General features: G+C 40.4%; 1 protein-coding gene across 18 annotated transcripts in view; it reads left to right on the top strand.

The window, feature by feature from the left end:
- The window catches only part of ADGRL3 (adhesion G protein-coupled receptor L3), a 532,152-nt gene that overhangs the window by 424,107 nt on the left and 81,684 nt on the right, over positions 1 to 26,361 (top strand). For 15 of the 18 annotated variants that reach the window (XM_054064759.1, XM_054064762.1, XM_054064751.1 and 12 more), the window contains 6 exons: positions 4,281 to 4,466; positions 8,240 to 8,278; positions 21,033 to 21,216; positions 22,019 to 22,141; positions 24,080 to 24,288; positions 24,985 to 25,161. In XM_054064759.1, the coding sequence (XP_053920734.1) occupies positions 4,281 to 4,466; positions 8,240 to 8,278; positions 21,033 to 21,216; positions 22,019 to 22,141; positions 24,080 to 24,288; positions 24,985 to 25,161 (918 nt within the window). The remainder of the gene's footprint in view (positions 1 to 4,280; positions 4,467 to 8,239; positions 8,279 to 21,032; positions 21,217 to 22,018; positions 22,142 to 24,079; positions 24,289 to 24,984; positions 25,162 to 26,361) is intronic. The other 3 variants (XM_054064749.1, XM_054064756.1, XM_054064745.1) reach the window with 2 other exon arrangements.

Raw genomic sequence — 26,361 nt, 5'->3', positions numbered from 1 at the left:
AATGGAAAGCATTGTGTCCTTGGTGAATGCATGAAAAGCCTCAAACTGCACATGCCACCTGTGTTCATATTGTTCTCCTTAACAGCCTAGACTATATAGTTACAAACAGTAGCTAACCTTAGGGTTCAAAGTAACTTCTTCAGGTCTTGTAGATCTGCTTGGGTGTGTCTGGCAGAGGGGTTTTGTGAAAGGCTCCACCAAATTGTCCTGTTTAGGCTGAGAGTGAAGTCTTGATGCCACTGTGATGAAATCCTCCATCCAGGTTGCTTTTGATGATCTGTTTTCAGAGCGCCATCACGTCCTCGATGGAGCATGTGCTATGGTTAGCATATTACTAAAAGAACTTTAATTATGGTTTAAGTTGTTTGTATACCATAGTTTCAAAACAACTTATTCACTGTTCTTGTGTTCTGCTGTACTGTACAGAGAGCAGCAATCCAACTTTCTGTTAGATAACCAGTGTTTGTAACTGCTTAGTTATATCCTTAGGTATCATCTGATAAAAGAAAAAAGCAAAGTTGAATGGAATGGGATGTTTTTATGATGGTAAATATATAATGAAACCTCCGCCAGGGAAATGAAATAGCCATGAAGTCTTCACAGTGTCACTTAGCCCACAACTCTTGTTTCAGCCTTGCTACCTGACTGCTGGCAGCTGATGGTGCCTGATAAAACCTGTCAGATGTTTCTCCTTCCATAAAATAACATAAACTCCGTGGCCTTTCCATCTGTCCAGTCCATCTGCATGTCACTGTTTCCAAAGATCCTCATTCAGTCTTTCATATGATCTTTTTATTTTTTTGTATCAGTCAGCCTCAGGCTGCAGGAAAATATTTTTGCCTTTACAACCACTCGTATATCACCACATTCTCTTCTTTCCCAGCATCTTTTTTTATTTCTTCTGAATTTTATTTCCTAGATACTTCTTTTCTTCACTTTCTCTCATTTATATGCTGCTGTCCTCTTCTGCAGTCAATTGCCTCTGAGAAAGGTAGGGCTGAATGCTGCAGGAGGGTCATTGTTAGCTTTTCCAGACAATTCTCCCTGCTTCAGTTCCTTGGCATATATGAAATAGGCGGGACTACATGCCATCTCCAACAGCTATTACTTCACAGTCTTGTCAGTAATAAGATGTGACATAGTGGTACAAGCTTGGAAAATATTAATGTAGTGTTGCACAGCATGATTTCAGGTACTCCAATACTCATTTGTAATCTGGGCTGAATCCTGCCAGTATGCTCAAATGGAAGAGCGGAGCAAATTTTTTGACAGAGCTAGAAAACCATGTGTTATGTGTTGGCATTTTTGGCAGGAAACATTTTTTCTCTCCTTTAAGTCAGCATTCCAAGACTAGATTTAATCAATTTATAAAAGGCAAAACAAATCACCTCAAATAACCAGAAACTAAATTTGGATTGAACAGAATGTTTTCTTTTATCCTAGAATTCTTTTTGACTTTTTTAGAGCTTTTTTCATCATCAAGATAGAAAATTAAAAAAAAAATAGTCTCGATTCAAAGGCATATGTATTATATTTGATTCCCTTTATTGGTCTTGAGGCTCAAACCAAAGAAGTACCTCATCTTCCACACAGCATAATGAAGAGGCAGATGTGGAGAGGTGCTTTATAGAAGGGAAATTAGTAATGTGTCCTCTTGGGCAACGGTGAGCTTTGCTAAGCATTACGTAGAATTCACCAAAAAGGGGCTCAGTCCTGTTATTATAAGAGACCAGATATGTATCTTAGGACTGTAATACTCAGCCAGTAGTTGGAACTGATAACAGAAGTTGGGTTTGATGGGACTGCAGAGGAGACACTTCAACATCAGTAGAAAATGCTCAAAAGAATTTGGGAAATTAGCATTAACATGTGATAAGGCCAGCATTTTGGATACCCCTCTCATTATGCACACAGGCAGGAAGGAGTGTCTCAGCACTGTTGTATTAACTTGTAGTTGCATTTTCTGGGTGACAATGAATAGGTTTGGAAATGAGTGTTAGTGCTAGGAAGTCGCTTCATCACCTGTCAACCAGACACGTTGTCCCAAGGGAATGGCACATCCCTGTGTTTTCAGGAAACCTGGGTATGTGAAATGAGTTTGAGTAAATATTTCTGTGTCCCAGAGGCTCAGATTTTGAGCTTAATGTGTCTGCTTCTTCCATTGTTGCCTATTTTGGGATGTTTATTTGATCACACTGGAATTCCTCAGATTTGCAGGTTTTTTTTTAATCAGTCCAAGATTCAAGGGAAAAGTTTTATTAGTCACCAGTCCACACCACTTTTGCATACAGGTAGGAGCAACAGCAGCAGTTGAATGCAACAAGTGGCTTATTACAGGGAAATAAAACTCTTGAGTTTGCCTTTGTAGCAGCTGAGCAATTTGCTCAGAGTATGCCAGTTTGTATAGGTTTGTAGTCCAAGAGAAAATGTATGCATCAAATATTGGGTGGCAGGGTTTTCTTCTGGTATACCTACAAAAAACTTTTTCATTCCTGCAGTTTTCTGTGTCATGATACATGCTAAGCTTCAGTGTTGAACTGCAAAAAAATGTTGGAATAGATTTCTTTATGGGAAAGGGTTTGATGCAGTTATTCTTTAAAGTTCTGGGTGCCAACAGAAGGGGTCAAAATTCAGCCTCTATGCTAATACTTTCTTCAGCTTCTTAAGAGAGCAAGCAGCTGTAAGAATAGGATCTGATTTCTATGGCATTACCCTTGTGTGTAACAAAGAAGAAATAATTCTGTTCTAAAATATATGTTATCATTGCTCTAATGGGAAGAACAACACATTATCTGTTTTATTTATCTTATCTATATCATCGTATGCTTTAATTCTCTGTAGATTAGCATATGAACATCTTCAGTTAGATTTCATTAAATCCGATGAAATGTTGCTGCCAAATTGATGGAAGTAAGTTATTAATTTATAACTCAACTAATTGATTTACGGAGAAGTAGAAGCTCAGCCTGCAATCTTTCCCTAGAATCTTGCTTTATAATAAACACCAGAAATTGAGGGAACAAGAGAAATAGCTGATTTCTAGCTGCTGTAAGATAACACAATTGGAAATTTCATATGAAGCACCCAGCAGAAATAGTCATGGAGCCAGACAGAGAAGTAGGAGCTTCATTTAAATGTCATTCTATGTAATTTCTCTTTATCCCTGGCATATTCCCCATACATATGCATTCCAGATCACAGAGTAGTGTATAAGGGTACTGTAGTGTACTGTTGCCAGCATCCTGCAACAGTATTTTTGTAGTGTGCTGCTTGTATAAAGGAGATGGGACCAGCAGCTTTGTGCCCTGTCTCTGTGGCATAGAAGAGGAAAGGGCACCAGACAGGCAGAGCAAAATAGAAGAAGAAAGTGGGGAAAGCCACAAGGGTAAAGAGAGAGTTTCCCAAATAATTACACAGTGAATTTCACTGCAGGTGATCCGTGAATTTTGCGACTCAACTAGAAAATAAAAGTCCCTTAATAGAAGATTCAGCCAAACAGCCTACTTGGTTTTCCCTTCCAGCAGGCCTCTGCTTAAAGCCTCTAGCATGTTTCTCCTGAGTTAGTATACTTTTATGTGCTGAGAGTCACTAGCCTCATGACGGGTGTGATGGCTAGTGTGATAAGGAGACTCTGCTGTATGCAAATGCTAAATAGTAAACTAGCACCTGATCATTAAATCCACATTATGGGAATTGTGATGGGTTTTGCTTGCTTATCAAGGTTATTAATTTTTATTCTTTTTAGGAGAAACTCTTTTGCTCGGGAGTTGTAATAAAAATCATCTCTTCGCTATCAAATAATATTCTGGAATCAGAAACTGCTTCCTTGACAGGACAGACTATTTACATGGTTTGGTTTTTTTCAGGTGGCATAGATAAGGCCATGGGGCAAGCTAACTGAAGCCCTCCCTACCATGGGCTTACCAGGGAAGGCAGTGTCATCTTTGGTTGCATCTGCTGCAGTGCAAAGTAGCAGCTGCTTCTCAATTCCAGCAGAGTCCCGTGAGAAGTTCAGAAACTGTTGCGTTGAAGCCAGCATGGTGACTGTAGCTGGAAAAACTACTTTTATTTAAGCCACACTCAAACACTGTACATGACCAAATGTGAAGACCCTTGCCTTAATTTTCTTCTTGGGAACTTCCTCCCTTCTTTTATTCTCCTCTTCTACTCTCCTCTTGTTCTTCTTGTGGGGAAGTGACTCACGTAACACTGTGAGGCTGGAAGGAATTGGAGTAACATCATACTGGGGACAACCTTTTGCTCTGCTTTCTCAATTGCAGATGAAGTCAGGAGAGATGGCCGCCAACATTGCACGGGAACTCGCGGAGCACACAAGAAACCACTTGTATGCTGGTGACATCACGTACTCTGTGTCCGCCATGGTCCAGCTGGTGAATTTGCTTGATGTGCAACTCCGAAATCTGACTCCAGGAGGGAAGGACAGCGCTGCACGTAGCTTAAATAAGGTAAAAGCAAAGGGGCTCAAGAAGGGACAGGAGGCTGAAGAAGGGCTTGGATCTCCCTGGAGAGCTATTATAAATGTCTTTCTGAATGCGTGCCATTTTAGGGCAGTGATTCTTTCATATCAGACAAAGGTACCTGGCAGTTTTTAGTTTACAGTGTATTTTATTCTGCTGAGAAACGAAACAGTTGTTAATGCCAAGTGTACTATTGGTTCTGGGAAATGTATACCCTTAGATGTGTAGATATATGGACTCCAAGTACTTCATGTCATCTCAGCTGTCATAGCTCAGTATGAGAATAAGTCAAGTGATGTCATGGCAATTGTTTTGGACTTATGCCAGCGTGAATGAGAACAGAATTTTGTCCAGTGTTTCCAGTGCTGTATTCATCTCTGTAACATGTAATATGATCCAGGAAATCTGAATGTAAAGCCCTAAGAAGCAGAGGGAGTCTGGATTTTGATTTTTTTCATCTTGTAACTTTACAAGATGATGATGTGAAGGTAAAATGAACGCTTTTATGCATGAATAAATAAAAGTAAACAGAAACATTTATTTATACTGGACATATATTTACCAGAGGCACATAAGATACCATCATATTTACACTTGTGTTTTTCAGGATGGTTTAGTGTTAGAGGGCCTTCTTAGTGATGACCTGTGACTTAGCCCTAAAGCACCTTACTACATGACAGCAGTGTGGTTTCTGTCCCCCTTATTTGAGAAAAAAATATAAATCCTTTTGCCATTTCCAGAATTAAGTGTAATTGCTACATACTAAAGGTGCTAGAAGTAGCCAGTCATGGGAGGAAATACAGACTGGAGGCTCCATAAGAATATATGTAAAGTTGAGGATTTCCAAGGCCCTCTTCATCACTGAATTTGCTATAAACACATGGTATAGGACTTACATAGGATTCAGACGGTAAATAGCATGGGCCTCGTCATCACAACAAAGAACAGCTGAACCTTGTGACTACGGTCACATGGTTATGTTAGCAACCCAGCACTTTGGTTCTCAGCTGTATAACTTGTTCTGACAGCCCTGGCATCCACGTAAATGAGAACAGAACTTGGTCCCAAGGTTATATGGGGAACAAATGATCCCAGCTAAGCCTGAAATTTCTTGTGTGCCTTCTGAAGGGAAATAATTTTCAGAAAAGTAACATTGTCTTTTTTGCTTGTACGTTATTATTGTAGACTTGCACTTTTTTAAATACAAAGGACTTCTGGATTGTTTAAGATTACAGCTGTGTGGGAAGTGAAGTCCTGCATCTCATGTGCTTGGCATGTGCTGTGATTTGAGTTATCCTGATGCTTTTAATTAGTGCTGCTTCTAGCTATTTTATAACAATGCAGGTAATAATTGTATTAACTGTTACATCAGCATAACATTACTTGTTATAATCATACCATGGTTCTTTGGTTGAAATTATGGTGATGTCTGACAATATCAGGTAAAATCAGCAATTAATGTCACCTACTAACATGTTTCATGATTGTAGCCTGCTTGCTTTTCTGAATATGCCGTAGCTGCACCCAAGTTTGTAACTTCAGCTTTGCAAGCACATATTTTTCATCATTTTATATCCCACGTTCCAATATTTGTTTTGATTACATGAAATGGGGTTGTATCACATGGCAAGGTATTAGTTACCAAGGGAAGAAGAAGACTGGGCAAGGCAGAGCTTTTCGGCTCACTGTCACTCCTGAGGTCCACCCTGCAGTTTCCTCCCCTAAAAGCTCTGCATGAGCACTTCATACAAATCAAGTGCACTCCACATTAAAATTCTGGACCTTGTGGAGTCCTGCATAACAGTGATGTGAGTCAGTGATCCAAATGACAGGCTCAGTAATTTACTTGCTCTCATTCCCCACTTAATTCTTTAGAAGAGCAACTGCTCTGTGTTCATTTAAGAATGCATTAATTCAACTTGGAAGTGGTATTGGGCAAACAAAAGGCAGCGGAGTTACTGCTCCATTTTCCCCTTCACTGATCAAGAGTATTTCCCCCAAAAAAAAAGAAAAAGGAAAAAAGCAATTTGTGAAGAGTTTTGTTTAGTGCTGTTTAGTCAGATAAAAAAAAAAGAAATAAAGCAAGCACTAGCAATTAAATATTCTTTTAATCATTAAAGGAAATGTGCTGGAGATCTGAAAGCAATCACCTGTGCTGTTTTATAGTGGGGTTTTTACAAGCTGATGTACAATGAATTGAAATTAACAGGCATAATCAGAATTTTTAAAAGCCAACATCTTTCAGGAGCCACTTTCCTGACACTAAAAGCTTTATGTTTTCCACTGGATCAGGCTTAATTAAGGTAGTGATTGTTCTATTGCAGACTGGCAAGACCCCCGAGTGGATAGCTCTGTAATTTTCAGCAAAGCTTTCTTTGATCTCCATTTGTTTCTGTAAAGTCTTCGTACTGGCCAAGTTTACCCAGAGGAAGATTTTTACTGTTACAAATTGATGAATTAGCAATTGAAATTAGGCTTCACGTGATACCTGGGTGTATTTTGTTTATTTCAGAGCCTCAAAACTCTCAGGGACACATTTGGCTCTCAGCTATACTAATGGAATTGCACTGATGTGAGTTGAGAGAACAATATACCCAGAATCTCTATCAATGTGCAATTTCCAACCCAGACACATCAGCAAAAACAAACCCAGCCAAGCCAGTGGCTCTGGGCAGCCTGATTTTGCAAGGTTCGGTTGCACTGGTGCAAAACTCCTCAATTTCCCAGTTTTAGCTCACTGCTGCAGACTGCCTGCAAAGTTCTGGGGAGGTAATATAAGTGTCTGAATTTTGTGACACGCTAAAGTGCAGTTATCAGGAAGGAGACATACATATCAAAGTACAGTCCTATATGTAGCTCCTATGGAAAAGGTGGGATTCTTTGTGTAAAACTTATTCAATATGTAAGGCATTTATACCCAGGGATTACCAAGGAGAGCACAACTCAGCATGAGAAGACTGGAAAATGCTGCATTCCTGGAGAAGCATTTTAACCCAAAGGGCTAACGGGAATGGCCTCAACTGGAAATATTATATCAGATTCCCATTTCATTGTTACATCCTCTTCAGTTGCCCTTTACATTATTAGGAACCCTGGGCAGTGCTCTTTCCTTCAATGCAATGTGTTATCACACTCGACGTGTGCGTGAGCTAACTTTAAGCAAGCTCACAGCAGTGAAGCTGGAGCACTATAGGTTTTGCCTTGAGCCAGACACCTGAGCAGATGTATCAGAATTGGTCTGTACAGGCCCATCCAATATCAGGATGCAGTCCTGTATACATCTTGCTCTCTGAGTTGGTCCTGCTCATGCAAAACTTGGTTATACCTCACTGTGCCGTCAGTGCTGTCTGACAGCAAAGCCCATGCTCCTCTTATGTAAATAGACATCAGCCCCATCCCTTCCAGCCTTGTTCGATGTGGAAATATCATGTGTGATCTCCAGGCTGTAAGGATAACATCATCACCTGGACATCTCCACTTAAGTGTCTTGTACCATCTAACCCCTGCTCTTGCAAGGTTGCCAGTGTGTGTTTTACTTCACTCAAAAAGGACTAACGCCTGTTTCTGGAGACAGTCCTTCCAGCCTTCCACTGCTGCCTAACTTGCATGTCCCCTTTGGTTTGGTTGGTTTTCAGGACCTACTTAAGAGAGAAATCAGGTTTGTTTTTTTCATAGGCGTTTTCTTCAGTATTTTTTCCTTTGTTCTGTCACTAACTTGTTTTTTCTATCCCGTCTTTAATCTGCTGTCTTTATGGACTCAGCTTCAGAAAAGGGAGCGCTCTTGCAGGGCCTATGTCCAGGTATTTCTTGTGTTTTTAATACACGTGTCCATTTGTTTGACTGAATGACTGTGAAGTGGGTCATGTCTCTGTGAACAATCTGGTTACCATCTTTGTGCAGCAAGTTCTAAGGTTAAGGTTACAGGATATTAATTTCATTCTCCATCTCCCTCCCCGCCTGACTTGATAAAAATTTGGAGCAAAAGCTCTGAAACAGAAAGTCAGAAAAAACACAGGAGAGAATGACAAGAATCACCCGGCCATCAAAATAAGCAGGACACTGTGGATGCTTGCAAGTAAAGAATGCAAAACTGCTTACAGAGGTGTCTCCAGACCAACTGGGTTCTGCCTATGGCATGTCACTCATAATTGCCTCCTGCATTTCCTTAGTATTCTTTCTTCTCCTCTTACACTTGCAAATTTAGAAACATTTCATAATGGCAACACTCAGCACAAGGGAGGAGGTAGTTTTGCAATGAAATGCAGAGAATCCTTACAGAGGGATGTAGGAAGGAGGAGAGTGCTGCAAGCTAAATATAGGATTAGAAACAAAACATCCCATAAAGTTCACCCAGCTGCAGTCGATCTTTTGTAGGCTTACATTGTTTTATAGGAACAAAATCAAGACCCAGAGTTTTGGAAAGACCTGCTTGTAGGCCTTTCAGCAGTGGGGTCTTGGGTTATGTTATTTATCCTGTCACCTTGCCTTAGAGCATTTGCTCCAGTGACTTTTATATAAACCTGTTTGCATCCTGTGAGTGAGTGAATGCTGCTTTAAGAAATGTGGATGTTTTACTTTCTAATTTCTGTCTTGTGCTTATGAACATTATTGTTGCACTTATGGATGGTTGATTATTATTTATATGTGTATGTATAACATGCAGAGGTGTAAAAATGAACTTCATATTTCTGGAGGAGGCTGTCTATACCTGGATTTTTCTGCAAAATTTAACTTCCTGCAGTCAGTGTTGACTTTATTTTGTGAATGTGTATTTCATTTAGCGTGTCAGATTAGATGGTTTAGATTTCTAGGACAGAAAAGATAAAGCACTACCCCTCTGTGCTAGTAGGTTGTCTGTCTTTCCTTTGGATATGATGAGGCAGGAAAATCACGTTTTCCCTTCCATATACATTAAAGAAGTAAGGTAAGTTTTGGACTTGCACATCCCTTGTCCAGAGTGACTTCCCTTAAGATCCCAGAGAAAGTAACTAGCATTTGATGGAATTGGGAGAGTTTACAGTGCAACCGTCACTCCCGAACTTGGTATCTTGTCTACTGGTACTACTGGAAATGCGTTGAGGCTGGTTTGACCATGGACCACACACTCCTGTTGGGGACCTTGTATGCTACCTTACCCATAGTTGTCCTTTCCTCTAACTGCATGGACGTACTCTGCGGAGTTGATGTCTGCTCCTGTTCTTTTTGTCTTCTTTCTAACAGTTGTGAATAGTGAGTTTAATATACTCTACAGAAAGCTTAGCATTGGTAGAATAAAGCCTGGATATTCTGCACAAACTTAAGCTTAACATTACTTTCAAGGACTTCTTCCCTTTTACTTGGAAAGGCTACTTGTGTGTTTAAACATTAATCATGCACCTACCTCTTCGGTAGAAGAAAAATGATGAAAGCTCATTGCCTGAGCTGTTTAGTATAAATATGGACAAAGCTGGTAAATATATTGAAGAGGACAGTCTTGTAATGGAGGGCTTGAAGAATGAATAAGATGACCTTATTGAACATTTTTAGCTCTGCTTTGTATTATATGGAGGTAAAGTAATGTATCTGGACATATTTTCATACAATATGTTTCCATTTGGAAAATTCTGTCGCTAAAGTCATAAAAAAATCTTGTGAGGGAGAGTTTTTCTGTAATAGCAAATAAATGTGACTTCAGATATTCCTGTTATAGGCCACTTATCCATTACCAGGCAGTGAAATGTCTGGGCTGGCTAAGACAGTTTAGCAGAGATTTTTCAACAAATCTTAAATGGTGAAATCCTGGACTTTGTAAAGTCAGTGAGAAGTCACAGAGAAGTAAGTCACTGATGGCAGAGAAATAGCATTTTCAACCTTGCTGACATGATGTGTTTCTGCTGATCCCATTATTGTGAAGAGCATCCATAGATGAATTTGGCTCACAGGAGTGGAAACAGATTCTTCACTTATTCAGTCTGAAGGACCTTCAGTCCTGTATTCCCTAGACAAAGGAAAGTGCAGTACAAAGTTTATGTGAGAGATGTCTAGTAAATGTGAATATAAAAAGTATAATTGAGAGAAGGTGTATTTTGGGGAGGAGGATGACTTGAGAAGTTAATAATTGCTAAAATTAGTCTTACTGTTTTCTTTGGGCTGATGAAGCTCAGTAGTCATGACAGAGCCTCTGTAGTGATCGGGTGTAAAGTCCTCTTGAGCCTAAAATAAATGAATATAAATAAATATGTAAAATGGATCTGGCAGTTTTGAGAGTTATTAAAATATGAGACTGGGAATGCTGTATCAGATTATTATCTCATCCATCTGGTAACTTTATAATTAAAACAAATATAGATTTAATTTGTGTAGTGTCACAATATTTTTTGAGTTAAAGCTCAGGGCTTTTATTTAATGGAGATAGAAGTTTAATGTAGATGCTGCTTCTTTAGTTGCAAGCATGATAAATGATCTTTTTTGTCTCAAGAATCCAACAAGAACCAACCTGACAGGTGATGTGATAAATACATATTAATATAAAGACCAGAAAATCACTGTGAGATATTTCAGTCATGGTGATATTTAAGCAACTGCCATATAGATGTTAATTCGTTGTACTAAGAGTCAACTTAGGCTGCGCTGACCAAGGTGGATATCCATGACAAATGGAGTGAGTGGCCTCAGAAAGGTGCTCCTTCAGCTAAGGAAAGCTTGGACCCCATGCATGGCTTTTTGGAGAGCAGAGATCTACATCTCTAATACCTACCTTTCTGCAGTGCACTGTTCTTGCACTCTATTTTGGGAAATGGAGAGAAAAGTCATCATGTGGGTGAATGAGTCACAGTGGGTGATGCATTTGATTAGCATAGCTTCATTTGGTGATGTAAGCCAGTGTGAATTCTCTGTAATTTTTCCAGAAATTAGATTTGTTCATTTAAAAAAAAAAACTTTTCTCCTTAAACTGAAGCAGTGGAGTTATAGAAAACACCAAAAGTTTGTCTTTTGGGGGCTGTGAAACTGGGTTTGGTGTCACAGATTTCTGGTATGGCATTCAGCAAATGCCATATGCTCAGTATTGCTCAGCTCCCCAACTTAAAATGCCATGGTACAATTCTGCTGGCCTCTGTGAATGAAGGTGGCATAGAAAAGGAAAAAAAAGGGCTGATTACACAGATATTGCAGTAAGTGAGGCCATATTAACGTAGAAGACTTAAACAAGGGCAAAACAATTAAAGCATTTTGCTGTAAGACTTAGCAGATGGAAATGCAAGCTTTACTAAACGCTTAATCCATGTCTGGATATGTAGAGCCTTTCTATCACATACATGTACCTTATTCCAAAATCTGAGGTTGCGTCCTTGTTTCACTTGAAATTGTGGGCTGGAGCTTTGGGTCATTATGAGGGCAGTGAATTTCCCTGTGTTGCCATCCAGCAGTCTCTTCCTGTGTGAAATTGTATGCTGTGTTTGGGATGCAGATCTCAGAAGACAAAAACTTCACAGAGTTCTCATTCCTATTGTTTGTTTGTTTTTTTAAGAGCCAGTCTTGGTGTCGTCAAAGCTGGAGCCTGAGTGACTGCTTTGTGGAAGTATGGAAGGAGGCAGTAGACCATTGCTTTTGCAGCATTTTCCTGGTCAAATGGTATTTGCTGCTCTGGTTCCTGCCATCCTCTGGGCCATTCTGTAAATCAACTTGTCCTGTTTTGTAATTCTAGGCTTGTCTGTACAGCAAATGCTGAAGATCATGGAGGTGCCACCTGCTCTCAGAAGATCACAAGAAGCATCTGGGCGCAGGTGTCATTGGAGGCACAAATTGAAGCTGGTGCTGGGCTACTGGCAGGTTCCAGGCAGCAGCCAATGGCAGGTGGTTGCAGTCAGAACTGTCCTTCTGGCTTTCCTGGAAGTTTTCTGAATGCTTCACACTTGTGGTGTGGGCTGTTTGAATTGCTGTACTAAACAAAAAATGAAAGGCTTTCCTCAGAGGATTCAAGACGTTAAGTTTTGAGCTGAGTAGAAGAGACTTTTTTTCCTAATTGCTAAACTAGTAGCTCTCAGCAGATACAACGTGCTTCAGGGACTTAGCCACTACTATTTAAAGTGGATTAATTCTGTTTGTCCCACTTCTCTCTTTCTTGCATGGCTGTTCCCAACTTCCATGAAGACCAAATGAAACACCTTGTAGCTCTGAAAGGGAGCATAAATTGAATTATGCTGCATTTACTCGTGTTCTTGTTGTGCTTGTGACAAGACTCTAACTTCTGTTTATACAGAAAGGGGCAAATTAATGAGGATTTTCTAGTTCCTTGTTTGGCCACCTAATTGGCTGTATGACAAAGAGACCTGCAGTGCATGTCAAACAACTTTCAGAGTCCTCTAATGATTTGCACTTTGCTTAACTCCTGACGCTATTCTGCGTGGCCTGTCAGGCGAGGTATCGCTGTTAAAGTGGCTGGAATAAATTGGCTATCGGTGTGCATACAATGTCGTATATTAACTATAGCTAAAGGGAGTACTTTTAGCAGCTTTTTCAAGAGATCGAGATGTTTGCCTATCGGCATCGAAGTGCCCCAAACTTTCATTTAATATAATTAAAAGAACATCTGAAGGAATTGTGACTCACAGCAGAGTCCTGTGGTTTAGTAGCCTTTTGTTAAAACTCCGTGAACTTAATATACTTCACAGTTTGAGAAACCTGCACTTGATTTGTGTCAGCAAAACTAAAACTAGAAATCCCCACCCTGCTTGTTTCTGCCACAGTAAGCCTATTGTTAAAGGACAGGAGGATCAAAGCAAGAACCTTGGATTTTTCACCAGGCTCCGTAATTCTTTGCATAAATACCTAAAAGGAAGATGACCACATATTCCTCTACCTACAACTGTGCTACATCTATGTGCCCACATGTAACATAGCAAAACTGAGGACAAATCTAACGTTTTCTATGTTGCTGTGTGTTTACTCTCTGGTTTAGGCTGAGTCAGTCCTGGAATCTGGTGACACTGATAAAAAGTCTCAGTATAAATTGCTGTAGAGGTCAGTGGGAGATGTCCCTTTGGTTTAGACTACTGGAAGAAAGGAGGAATCTCATGGACTCCCTAGGAGTTCCCTTGAAGGCTATGCATATTCTGTCAAAGAGACATTTTGTGTTTGCAAGCCATTTTCTTTCTTGCTACAGCTTTGCTCACTTACCCAATGTTATTACTCTGGCGGTTGCTTCTATAGTCTCAAATCCTGAACAGTAGGGCAGCAAATACCGATGATTCATAAATACAGTTCTCAGCTTATTCTGCGGGGAAGATCTCATTAGATGAACTAGATCATGTATTATTTCCTTCTTCTCAATCAATTCCTTTTATTCCTGTCCTACAGATGCCTTCTGACCTTAAAATATTCTTCCTCATGTACTAAGCAAAGCAAAACCATGGCCTGTACTCTGAAAACTTGTTTTGTTTCTCAGATCTCCTGGGTTTTTCTGTGCTTCCATTAGGAGATTATTGGAAGTTCAGGGCCAAGATTACAAGTCATGCATGCATAGTGCAAGATCATTAATTCTATAGTTAAGCATTTTGTAGGTGGTCTGATTTTAATAACAGTCAGTGCCTTCCTTCTCACTGCAGTGAGTTCTCAGCTCCCCTGAAATTCAGGCCATTTCTTAATCAATACAGTTCCTGTAACCACAGCATAAAAAGTTGCCATAGAGTTGAAACGAGAAGGTTACATGCTCTTTCTTGAGAGCCTTTATTCATAATCTATGGAACAATTTTAGAAATTGCTTAGCAAAGTTGGGTTAAGATGTCCTCTTGCCTTTCCCACAAATGGTAGATTTTGACAGTCTGCCAAGACTGATACCATCGGTTGCCAATTACAGTAACTCTGGTACCAGACGTGGGCTAGTGCTTCTGGCTTAGTTTTGAATGCAGAAGCAGAGATTAGCAATAGAAACACTAATGATTTACTTATCTTCAGTTACTTGTTGCAGTTCAGCTAGTTTAAATCTAAGTATATTTTATCCATTTTATTGGATATTAAAATTGTTTTGTTGTGGCCTTATTGCTTTGTAAAAATCTTAGACAGTGGCTATGCTTCCCTATAAGAAATCATCTCCACTGTGCTTACTTATGCTTTGACCAGAGACAAATTTCAATTTGGAATTGAAAGAATAAATGTCAAAGCAAAAAAAAGCATAGGAGGGTGAAGGGCGTTTTCAGACAGATTTGCAAGTACTTCTCGTCTAAGAAGTCAGATTTAGTGCCACTGTTTAGCCAAAGTGACATTTTCCTTGTTTAGGAACCTGAAGAAATGACAGATACATCTATATTTGACCTGAAGTCCCACAGAGTGGATGACTTCCAGTTTGATTGTTGACCTCTGTGTAGTGGGATCGGTATGCCATTCATTTGCCATTCTAAAAAGACATGTCATTTCCTGAACTGGTCTCCTTAAATGCAATAACCGTGCCAGAAGCAGGTCCTTGCATGCCCAGATCCATGCTTTTTTGTTGGTCCTCTTCTCCAAATAGCCCGTTCTGTCTCTTCCAGGTACATTCAGAGCTAATGGCTGTTTCTCTTTTTCTGAACAAAGGCAAGAATCGCACAACTTCCAGCAGAATTTGCCATTGATTGTGCTTTAACTCAGTTAGTTTGGTGGCTTGCAAATATTGATAGTTCAAGAAGAGTTTTTGTTTTAGCATTGGGTGTTTCATATAAATACAAAGCAAATCCAGCTGTTTTGAGCAAGGAAGCGGGTAAGCTTTCCAGTATGAAAAAGGAAAATAAAAGCATAATGTTGTGATCATTGAACCATACCTACATTTCAGTGCACCTGGTCTCTTGACGAGTTTTTCATTTTCACTGTATGCTGTGGACCCGAATGGGTTTTTGTGCTTTTTTTCTTCTCTGATTTGCCATAAAACCTCAAGCTGCTATTAAAAAAATGGGCTAATAATGGTTTTGCATGCTTCAAATAAAGATGATGACGCACTTCTTTTGGAACAGTACCTGGAGACCCCAGGCAAAAACAGAACCTCAGACTGTAAGCACAGCCTGAGGCTGTGTCTGCGTGATTGCAGTCTACAGTCTTAGCGCTGCTGTTCTCCAACAACATGAGCAAACCATTTTGATGAGGCTGTGCCAGCAAACACCTTTGGTACAGGGACTGCTGTACAAGCACTGCTTGTTTTGTGCACCAGTTGTGATTTTAGTCTACTGATGAAAAGCACAGCCTTGTTGCTTTAGCTCCTTCTATCCTATTTTTTCCAAGTAAGTGCATTGATGCAATACTCCTATGGTATCAAGGAAGACAAATGTTAGCAATATGAGACAGAGCTTTAAAAGTTATAAAATACAAATACTTGAATTAGATATGTCATTGCAAAAGTGGTGCCACTGTCCTCATTCTCACACAGCTGCTGTAGGAGGTAAGATCTTGATGTAGGTTCCATGCAAAATGTGTTCAGTCTCCTCTTAAAGAGGTGCTCATTTGTAATGAAGGACAAACTGCGTATTTGAAAACTGCTGAGCAGAAGGATTCAATCAATATTTCCTGTAGGGTCTGCTGGTATTCACTTGCCATGAAGCAGTTTTTTCTCCAGCTGTAAGTTTGTTGGGGTTTTTGTTCCTCCGTCAACTGCTCAGCAAGACGCCAAAATGAACAATAACAGTTTAGAGCGGTCCTAATTCTAGGAGAGCTCTTGGTTTTCTAAGGTTAGGGTTACTATGCATAAGGACCATAGCACAATGTTCCAGTCTGGTCCCAAATTAGGCAATGAAATGAGTGTGTCTAACGTCTCTTAGTCATTTCCAATGTTGACTCTTAATTAAATACAGATTTTACATTACAGAACTTGCTTTTGTCAAAGAGCAGTGGCTTGGATGTTGGTATAGTGTGGGACAGCTAAATGGATGTGGTATCACTGGATATATACTCGCCTCCTGGGTTTAAAGTGTCACATAGTCAGATATTCTTACCATACATTTCTGCAGAGAAGATAAAAACAAATGGACAAGCAAAGTTCAGCTTTACTGAATGAAGCAGCTGTCAGAAAGGAAATCAATAGTATATGTACAATTGGCCTTTTAGTAGTGTATAATTACTGTAAGACTCCTAATTAGTTGCCTTTTGTTAATACATCTTTTAATACCAATTTGTAAGTGTCTGTGAAGGAAGTTTTACAGTACGTTTCTGTTTTCTGACCTCGGGACAAAATCAAGAAACTGTAAGCATATGCACTTATTTGGAAAAAATCTTCCTCTGCACTTTATTAACATTTATTTACATTGAATGTATACTCTGTGGTGCTATATAACTGCATAATGAAAGGGATCACTGTCATGGGATTTGCCTTCTATGCCTGACACATTCTTGCTCTTCTCTTCCATGTCCAATTGCAGCCACTGCTGGAAATATGAAAGGTCTGCTGAGTCTAATATTCTCTGGCCCGGGATGGTCGCTCTTTACAGGCTTGTATTTAGGAGGCTTGGCTTTGCATGTATAGATACCCCAACATCACAGGCAGCTTATAGCTACACCTACATGTCTCAGGATAGAAAGGCAGATGGAAAGTCTTCCTTCTTGGCTCCCTTCTGCCATTCTCTTCTTCCCTTGTTTGATCTTAAGCTGCAAACAAGCAAGCTGTGCCTTGTGAAAGCTTTCCCAATGTCATTTGAGTTACTTTTGTCCTTCTCCACGGGAATATGTATGCTTGTGCTCTCTGTTCATTAAGCCTCAGCAACCAAGGCTTTGGTTTGGTGCCATGCTGTGGGTGCTGTTGAGGAATGTTTAGGCTCCCAGCCCCACATTTTTATTTTGCATGCGGCTCACAAGTGTGTTTTGGAAATTGTTCACCCAGCTGAGCTGCATTTGCAAGAGAAATCAGGCAGGGGAAGAGCATAAAACCACAGCAGAGGAAGTCCTTTAGCTTAGGAAGCAATGACAGGGGCTTTGGTAAGGTAGACATGCAGCATCCTTTAATAGGTGTCAAGTTCTTCAGGGGTAGGTTTAATCTCATCTGACTTTGGGCACCTAAGTAGGCATAATACATGATTCTATTTTCAGTGGGGAGAGAAACTAGAGAGCGTCTGGGCTTACAAGTTGTCTGTATGTTAAATTCTTGACGTGAGATGGGACGAAATTAGGCAGAACTTTCCTAGCTCCCTCTGAAAGACCTCACCTTTATCAAGATCACCAGGCATCTCAGGTAGAACCTATCCTGCCATCAGCCCCCAAGCACACCTATCTCATGACTTCTTCATTACAAAGTTCCTGGGTCAGGTCTAACCCTCCTTCTGCTGGTCACTGGGGGGCTTTCTTGCGAGCTTGACACTGCTGCTTCTTCTATGCTGGAGCTTCATCAGAGCACAAAGTCATTGGAGCTGGTCCCAAACCCACCTAAACCATGAGAATTCAACTTAAATGCAAAGACGGGCTGATCCTTGTCCCTTGTGCATGCCTTCTCACAACTCCTGCTCCCCTGCCCAACATTTCCCATTTGGCATCTCTGTCTCAGGGGACTCTGTTGCTTTAACAGCTGTTTTGTTTCATTTAAACACCTACCTCAGCTCCTGTCCAAAATGCAAACATTTCATTAGCACCTCATCTCCTTGGCTTCAGCCTGCAACACTCAGCCATAATGAAGTGCTGCACTCAGAAATATAATGCAGGAAACACTTGATTAATGCACTGAGACAGGTGAGGGGAGTGACACTGTGGGAAAAGCTGTGGATTAAATTCATCTTGGATGTAATGCCAATGAAGACGTTCTACCAGCTTTGTTCAGATACATGCTCAGGACCTGACTCAAAGTCCTTGGAAATCTTTCTGGAGTTTTTGTGTCAGACCTCAGATCTAAACTGATGTGAAGTGTGTGGTTTCAGGTTACTCACTTCAAGAGGACGGATGCTCACCAGTACTGCATCCATTGGTTGGGGAGTACATGTGCTGGAAGCAGCTCATTCAGCCTAATTGCTGGTCTCTCTAAAAATTTGCAAAAAAAAAAGTAAAAGATGCATTAGAATAATTTTTCTGGGGTAAAATCTTTGCAGCAGATGTTTCACCGTAACATAAATATCTCAGCATCTGTTTCATGTTTTGAAAAATAGACATTACCTTTCCATCCAGAGCCAGGAGCTGAATCTGCTGTAAAGACTCTTTTCAGTCTTCAGGTACTGATAAAAGTATACAGGGTGTTGTTTTCACAGAGATTTAAAGACACCACTAGTAGCTGAGCTAAATGGAAGTAAGGCAAATTGTAGTCAGCATGATAATATCGAAAGCGGAGAAAAATCCTTATTTTCTGCTTTCTGTGAGTAAAAGATCTTTGCAAGAAAATACCATGTTGTGTAGAATTTGCACAGCAAAATAGTCAGGACATTTTGTCACTGGAAAAGAGTACTACCTCCTTTTTGCCTGTAAAGAGATAAGGTACCTGAGTACCCTACAGAATTTTATTAAGAGCTACAGAGATCAGGCTTCTAGATTGTAAAATACAAAACCCCACACACTTAAATACTATGGATTTTTAGTATTTCTTTTTGACTAATTCATGAAAAATATCAAGAAGATAGTCACGTACACATATTAAATGTATTAAGATGATTTTTAGGCTATTTAGGAAAAAAAATTAATAATCAGCTTAAGAAATTGATCTATGATTAATAAGTTCCACATAAAAGCAAATGAGAAAGAGGTTCCAGTACTGGATTGTAAAGGCTTGACAGCAAAGAGATTTTTGCAGCGTCCCTGGAGGACAAGGTTTTCAGCCTGTTTGTTTTGCTTCAGTGGCTGAAGCATGGGTTACTCCATGCTTTGGTAGACCAAGCTGTGAGGCTCAGGAGAAGTGTCATCTATTAATTAAGTGACCAGGGCAGTAGCTGCCAGGGAGGGGAAGATCTTTTTGAGGTAAAAAAGAACAAATGAGTTATTTGATCATGAATAAATGTAGGTTGGAAAGTAGGAGCTTTGTATGGTTGAAGGAGCCTGATTCTGCCTCAGTCTTCCAATAGGAACCATGGTGGTATGAGAAACCTTACAAACTCAAGACATTTAGGATGAAGATGCACATGGCAATGTCTCAGTGAAATGTCATTGCTAGAATTAAACACACCAGTAGTGGCATGTCTAGCTGTCTTTGTCCCTCTGTGAACCTTGCTGTAATTGAAGTGTTCTGGAAGGTCAACTGGATATAGCAGTAAAATGAAGTTCTGGTTTGAAGTTGTTATATTCTTCCACTGAACATTTGTATCTGACCATTACTGGTGAGTGAGTGAGGATGACAACACTCTCTGTGGCTTGCTGCTGTTGTAACACTGCTTCCAAGGGCTGTGCTGGAGAGTGGGCCATGCTGTTTCTTCTTTTCACTGCCATTTTGTACAGGTGGGTTTAGAAACACTTTCAGGAGTAAATGCTGAAGTATTTCAATGAAAGTGACTTTGTGGTGCATCCATGTAGGCTTGCAACATGTTGAAATCCCATGGAACTGTCCTTACCTTGCAGAACAAAGGTGTGGGTTTGATAACTATGCATTTAGTGTACACAAGATTAAGATTGGCAACTTCCATCTTGAAGGGAAAGTTGGTTTCTGTGGTCAGGATTAGCTGGCAGTGGAGATGTTTCTTTGTGGAGCAGTCCTGCCCAGGGGCTAGACACTAACCAGCAGAAGAAAGCATGATCAAAGTACCTTATTTTTTATCTTTTCCCCTGCACAATCGATTCTACCAGCTAGTATAGCTGGTCTCATTAAAAAAAACATTAGCTGGAAGGCAATTGAGTCAGTTCTGGTTAGTAACTAAATGGAGGTTTTAGGTTGAGCAAAACCTTCAGTTTGGGTAGGCTCTACTGCTGTACTTTTACAATCATGATCCAGCGGGTTTCATGTGATCCTGGATGCACATCCAGATTAACCTGTGGGAGGTTCTCCATGGGAGAACTCTTTTTTTATGGCAGGCCAGGGCAGAAGGTGCACTGCAGGAGGGACTGAAGTTGTTACTGCAGGGCTGACTCCTTCCTGAATGAGTGATTTGAAATGTAGTGTCTTAACTAAATCTCTACAAGCAACCTGCTGCTTCTCTGGATGAAGTGGCATAACTCAACTATCTCTGTGTCTTCATGACTGTCTGCCATAGGTTATTTGGTGGGAAACGCTTTAAGGACTGTAGCCCTTGCAGATACTAAAAACCTTCCTTGGGTGCCTCAGCACTACTCCTGTAGGCAGCAGCAACCTGATTCACAGATGGGTTTTGAAGTCTGTTTTCCTGCCTGTTTCTTTAATGATTTCCTCATCTCCGCTCCAGCCTCCCTGCCCCTCCCCACCAACTCCTTATTACTCCAAGCCCAGAACTGCTGATCATCGAAGCAGAAAAGCGCTATTCCGAGCCTGCATTTAGCATAAAATCAGTATTTCCTACCTCCCCCATCTGATGGGATAAATGGTGCCTAGCTCCATTGCAGAATGCCCCAATGAGTGGCAAAATGAGATGCTGTCGTCTCCCTATAAACTGATGTGTGTGGAGGATGAGACTGAACATGTCAGAGGTCTCAGTGGTTCTTTAGTTTTGCTAGAGCCCTTTCTCACTCAGTCCCTCTCCCTTGCAGGCCATGGTGGAGACAGTGAACAACCTCCTGCAGCCACAGGCTCTGAATGCGTGGAGGGACCTGAACGCAAATGAACAGCAGCGTGCAGCCACCAAGTTACTCGACACTGTGGAGGACAGTGCCTTTGTGCTGGCTGATAACCTGCTGAAGACCGACATCGTCCGGGAAAACACTGACAACATCCGTAAGGGACAGATCCCATAAATACCAGAGGGAGAGTAAAGGCTGGGAAACCTAGCTTTGGACTTAGCCCCTGGATTATCTGGGGAGCAATTTGTTAGATAGGTCTTGGCCCTTTGTCTGAAGGACTTAGAAGTCTTTCTTAAGAGCTTAAAGGAATAAGGCAGCTCTCTACCTTTGAAATCCCATGGAAAATTGTCTCCTAGCCTGTCCTTATTACTCGTGGCTTTAAGGACAAAATCTGTGCTAGAGCAATGCCAGCACCACCTCACAGGGAGATTGTTCATCATACCGCAATTGTGCTTCATTTAATACAAATTTATGTCTTTATTTGCATGATTGTTGATTTTAATTAAAAAGCAAGCATGATAGAAAGCACCAACACTCCCACTGTGCATATGTAAAATAAAAACAACTCTTCTTCCTATTTCTATGAAAGCAGACCCCAAGCACTGGTAACATTTACAGAGAGTACCAATTCCCAATGGCGAAGAACTAGTATTTTCAGATTTTTTTCTAACTATTGTCTTTACTATCCTGAGGTTCTTGTTTGCAAGAACTGTTGTCTTTTGTCTTCGACAAAGAATAGAATTTATTTGTTTTTTTCTTCTTTAATTAAATTTAAAACTTCTTCAGGGCAAAGATTTTAAAGGAAATAGGACTCCAAACAGAGTCTCGCATAAAACATTGTAAGTTGATTCCTCTGCTCTCAGACTCTCTGCAACACCAGTTTGTAGCTTTGAAGTATTATGTCAAAGATGATTTCGGTGGAGATTTTTCTTAGTGTCAGTCTCTCTTGCAAACAGAGCTGGAAGTTGCGAGACTAAGCACAGATGGGAATCTGGAGGATCTGAAATTTCCCCAGAACATGGGCCATGGGAGTGCCATTCAGCTGTCTGCAAACACCTTGAAGCAAAATGGTCGAAACGGTAAGTTCAGCACCTCTGTTCATGTGAATCAGTTGTGCTTTATGAATTGTTTTGTGTTTAACCAGTTGTAAATACAGTATTAATTGCTATGATACTAGTTAAATTAACAGCAGCATTAGTTGCTCATGCCCTCAATAGCAAACTAAGTTGGCTGGCTAGGACTGTATTTATATTGCCAAGTGATTCATAAACTTCAAAAGAATTATGTACTGGTAAAAACACATCAGATGCTTAAATGATGTGGCTCTTGGGTCACAGCACTGAGTCCAGAGAAGTGCTTTTAACTGCTGTTGTCTGCAGTAGGAGGCTTTAGATGGGATAAGAAGCTTGTTTGAGTAAACTGCTTCACAGTGGGGCATGGTAGAAATATCTGAAAAGATAAAGGGAAGAATCAGTTGTAGCAAATATTAATAGTGATAATAATAATGAGCCAACATGGTGGAAAAGGTTGTTTAACTGTTATGAGTCTAAATCTTCAGTGTCTTTTTCTCTGAAGCTTATGAACCTCCTGGTATAGCATAAATTAAAGATGATACTGTTTATGAATGGTCTTCATGCCGCCAAGCCATTCGTTTCCAGACCAGGAACTTGAACAGACACGTTTGTTGATCTCTATGGCCCCTCTATAGAACAACTTCAAACTCCCAGGCTTTCTACTAATGGTCCTAATATTTCCTTTAAAATTTAACCTGTGTATAGGGGGCTTTGATCACTGCAAGCAAAACATGGAGTGGTAGGGCAGTATTACAGCCAGACCAGATGCGTTGGAACTGCCAAAAAATTCTGACAACTGTTAAGAGAAAAGTTTGATCTGGTCGTTCCGAAAGAAAGTTTTGCCATTGACTTCCTTGATGGAATTTGGTACCTTTGCATGTAGGATGTGAAGGAAAGTATTTCTTTTAGAGATAGTGTAAAACCCAAGATGTGTAGAAAAACTCCAGTGTGGCAGGAGTTTCAATCCACCAGTGGGCTTTGGAGATTTGTAGGGAAAGAGGAACTATGTTGGCAGAGAGGAAGGGGCAGTCTCTCTTTCTAAGCATGGTATCACTGGATTTCTGGTCAAATCAGGAGAATCCCATCAATTTGCATCAGCTTAGTACCCCCCCAGAGACCATCAGATAGCTAGAAATAAAATTACTGTAGAAAGATTCAGGTTGGAAGGTGCTTCACCTTTCTTGGAATCTGGGATGATTCCTATAGAAACAAAAAAATATCTCCCCACAACTAATGCTTATAAAGGCAAATTGATCACATTCAGTTCTTATTTATAGCCAGTGAAATAATGTGCAAAACAGAAGGCAAACTGTATGGTTTCAGTTAAAAACATTTGGCTGATAGCCTGGTTTTCTGCAGGCTCCATAATGGTGAGGGCTTTTTTTTTTGGACGAAGGGATCTCTGATTGGGAAATTAAGAAAATAAATATCTTTTTAAAATGAAATTTCTGCGAAGTTGTTTTACTTTTCATGTGAGATTGGAATTGCACTGGAAAGTTTTGTGTTCCTTCTCCCAGATTTGTCCTTACACTTTTCTGGGGTACTTTTAATTTATTAATGGGCTAGACTATAGTTTTATACTGCGTTTGTACAGCAGGTCATAGCCTGGAAAATAAAGTGTTATGTCAAGTGAGAAATAGGCCTCCTGGAGCCCATTACACCCACTGATGGCAAAGTAAGCCCACCTTTGTCGTCCACCAATCTGTTTGCTTATAAAAGTTTCTTTTGAGACAGGCAGCTCTGCCCTTCTTATTCTTGGGCCACTTGTTGCACTTTGTGGTGCTCTTTGGAATTAACAGGAGGAGAGGAGTTTTCATATGCCATCTCTTGGTCCTCTCACATTTTCTCTGAGAAATTTTAAAATTGCTTCAAAGATTTGTCATATTAAAAAAAAAAAATCCCTGTGGACTGATCTAGATATCTAACCTCTTACTGCTCTTTTAGGTGAAATTAGGGTGGCTTTTGTGCTGTACAACAATCTGGGTACCTATCTGTCCACGGAGAATGCCAGCATGAAGTTGGGAACAGAAGCAATGTCGACTAATCACTCCGTCATTGTCAACTCCCCTGTAATCACAGCAGCAATAAACAAAGAGTTCAGCAATAAAGTTTACCTAGCTGATCCTGTGGTGTTTACTGTCAAGCACATCAAGGTGAGTGAGTTTGAAAAGGACTTCTTTTTTTTATTCTCGATTCCTAAAACAAAGTGATGCAAAAGTTGGCTGATGTGAGACCCCCAGCAGTTCTTGATTAGATTTTGAATTATACATTTGTTCATTTGAACTTTGTGTTATTTATGGAGAACGTCTCTTTTACATTGCATTAATAAAAGTAAAGTCTCCTTTGAGCTGATGGCCATTGCTCAGCTGCTGACACACGTCATTCCTTAATTAAAAACTACCAATATATTAGAATAGACCATAATATTATTTTATCATGGTGGCAGGGGATATTAGAGGAAAGTGGAATTACAGTGAAAGAGGACAGCTAGCCCTCCTGTTAGCCAAACACAGTCATTGCAAAAGTTGATTGCTTAAAGCAATTAATTTCTCTGCTCTGCAATGCAAATGAAGCAATCTGGTTTTGAAGAGCTGGATTTAGTCTATGGCTGAAATTAATCAAGAGCAAAGAAGTAAGTTTGCATTAGCAAAGAAAGCAGCAACAATCTAACTTTCTCCTGTATCAGCCAGTTTATACTTGACAAATAAACTGCCGCTGATTGTTTATCAAAAATTAAAAGATGAGAGTTACAAAGTGCCTCTGGAGAGCAAAAAAAAAAAAAAAAGTTCATTTAGAAGTCTCTGAAACACCATCATTTTTATTAGGTTTACCCATGTTTTTCCCTGCAGCAGTCAGAGGAAAATTTCAATCCAAACTGTTCATTCTGGAGCTATACAAAGCGTACAATGACAGGGTATTGGTCCACCCAGGGATGTCGCCTCCTGACAACTAACAAGACACACACCACATGCTCCTGCAATCACCTGACCAACTTTGCGGTCCTGATGGCACATGTGGAAGTTAAGGTAAGCATTGCAGATTTGCAAGCTGACAGTGTACTGGGGAGGAAAAATGGCCAATGTAATACCATTTTGTTACTGCAAATGGAGCTGAGCAAGGAAATTGCTGTGTGGCAGCAGCTCTGATGGAAGAAACCATCTGGTGTAAATCTTCCTTCTGCTATATGGTGAAACAAGAGACAGTCACAGAGCTCCTGGCATGGGTGGCTCTGAGCTGAAGATAATGAGTGAGCAGAACCAGCTACTGCCACTTTGTTTGCATCCTTTTGTGCAGTATATCTCCTGGCTGAATCCTTGCTCATGAAGTCCTCACTGTGCCACCAGGGACTTGCAAACACCCTGGGTAGTGGGACAGAAGCACGAAGAGTCTGCCTTGTGGGTTGTGAGCTCTGTGTCTGATACACTGCTGCACATCTGTGTGAGATGCATGTGAGAAGCCAAAAGTATTTTCCAGCTTCCAGCTAGGGGAAAAAGGATACATTATCTGCATCTCACTATGAGACAGTGAGCTATGCATAAGAGGGAAGCTTCTTATACCATCCTGCATAGAGTGTACCAGAGACCAATACATGATCAACTAGTTCCCTTGTCAGCATTTAGGTCCATGGTGTGATTATGGCTTCCCAAGTGACTATCCCTCTGGAGCTAAAGAAATTACTCCTGAAAGTAGATGTTCTTCGTGGTGGCAATGGCTTGGGGAATGAAGTGCACGTTTGGGATTTTATTCAAGAAGGGGAGAATGGTGGAGATGGGCCTCCATTTCCTGGGCTGTCTTGGCTGTCTTTTGTTGTGAACAGTCTCAGCTCCTGTAGAAAGAAGATGAGAAAGCCATGATGCTCAGAAGATTCTGGCCTAGTGATTTTCTGTGTTGCAGTGTCTCCATTTCATGAGCCTTGCACTGCAGCAGAATCCATAGCTCTGAGCCAGATACAGATCAGGAGTCGTCTTCCATGCAGGCAGAAGATTTCAGAGCCACTTCCATGGCTGTATCAGCACAAAAGCTATTATGATTTCAAAAGGCCTTTTCTCAAATAGTCTTCCAGTGACACTCCGTTGTGTATTTTCATTTCACTTGATAATCTGAAAAGTAAGTGAAAAGCCACAATAACAATATATATTAAAGCAACATCATGTATAACCAAAGCCCTGCAACAAAAAAAAAAAGAAATCAGAGCCTGACAGCACAGGGTCTGGGTCCAGCAGAGA

Source organism: Cuculus canorus, chromosome 4 (assembly GCF_017976375.1).
Source record: "Cuculus canorus isolate bCucCan1 chromosome 4, bCucCan1.pri, whole genome shotgun sequence".
Lineage (NCBI taxonomy): Eukaryota > Metazoa > Chordata > Aves > Cuculiformes > Cuculidae > Cuculus > Cuculus canorus.
This window is presented reverse-complemented; position numbering and strand designations above follow the sequence as displayed.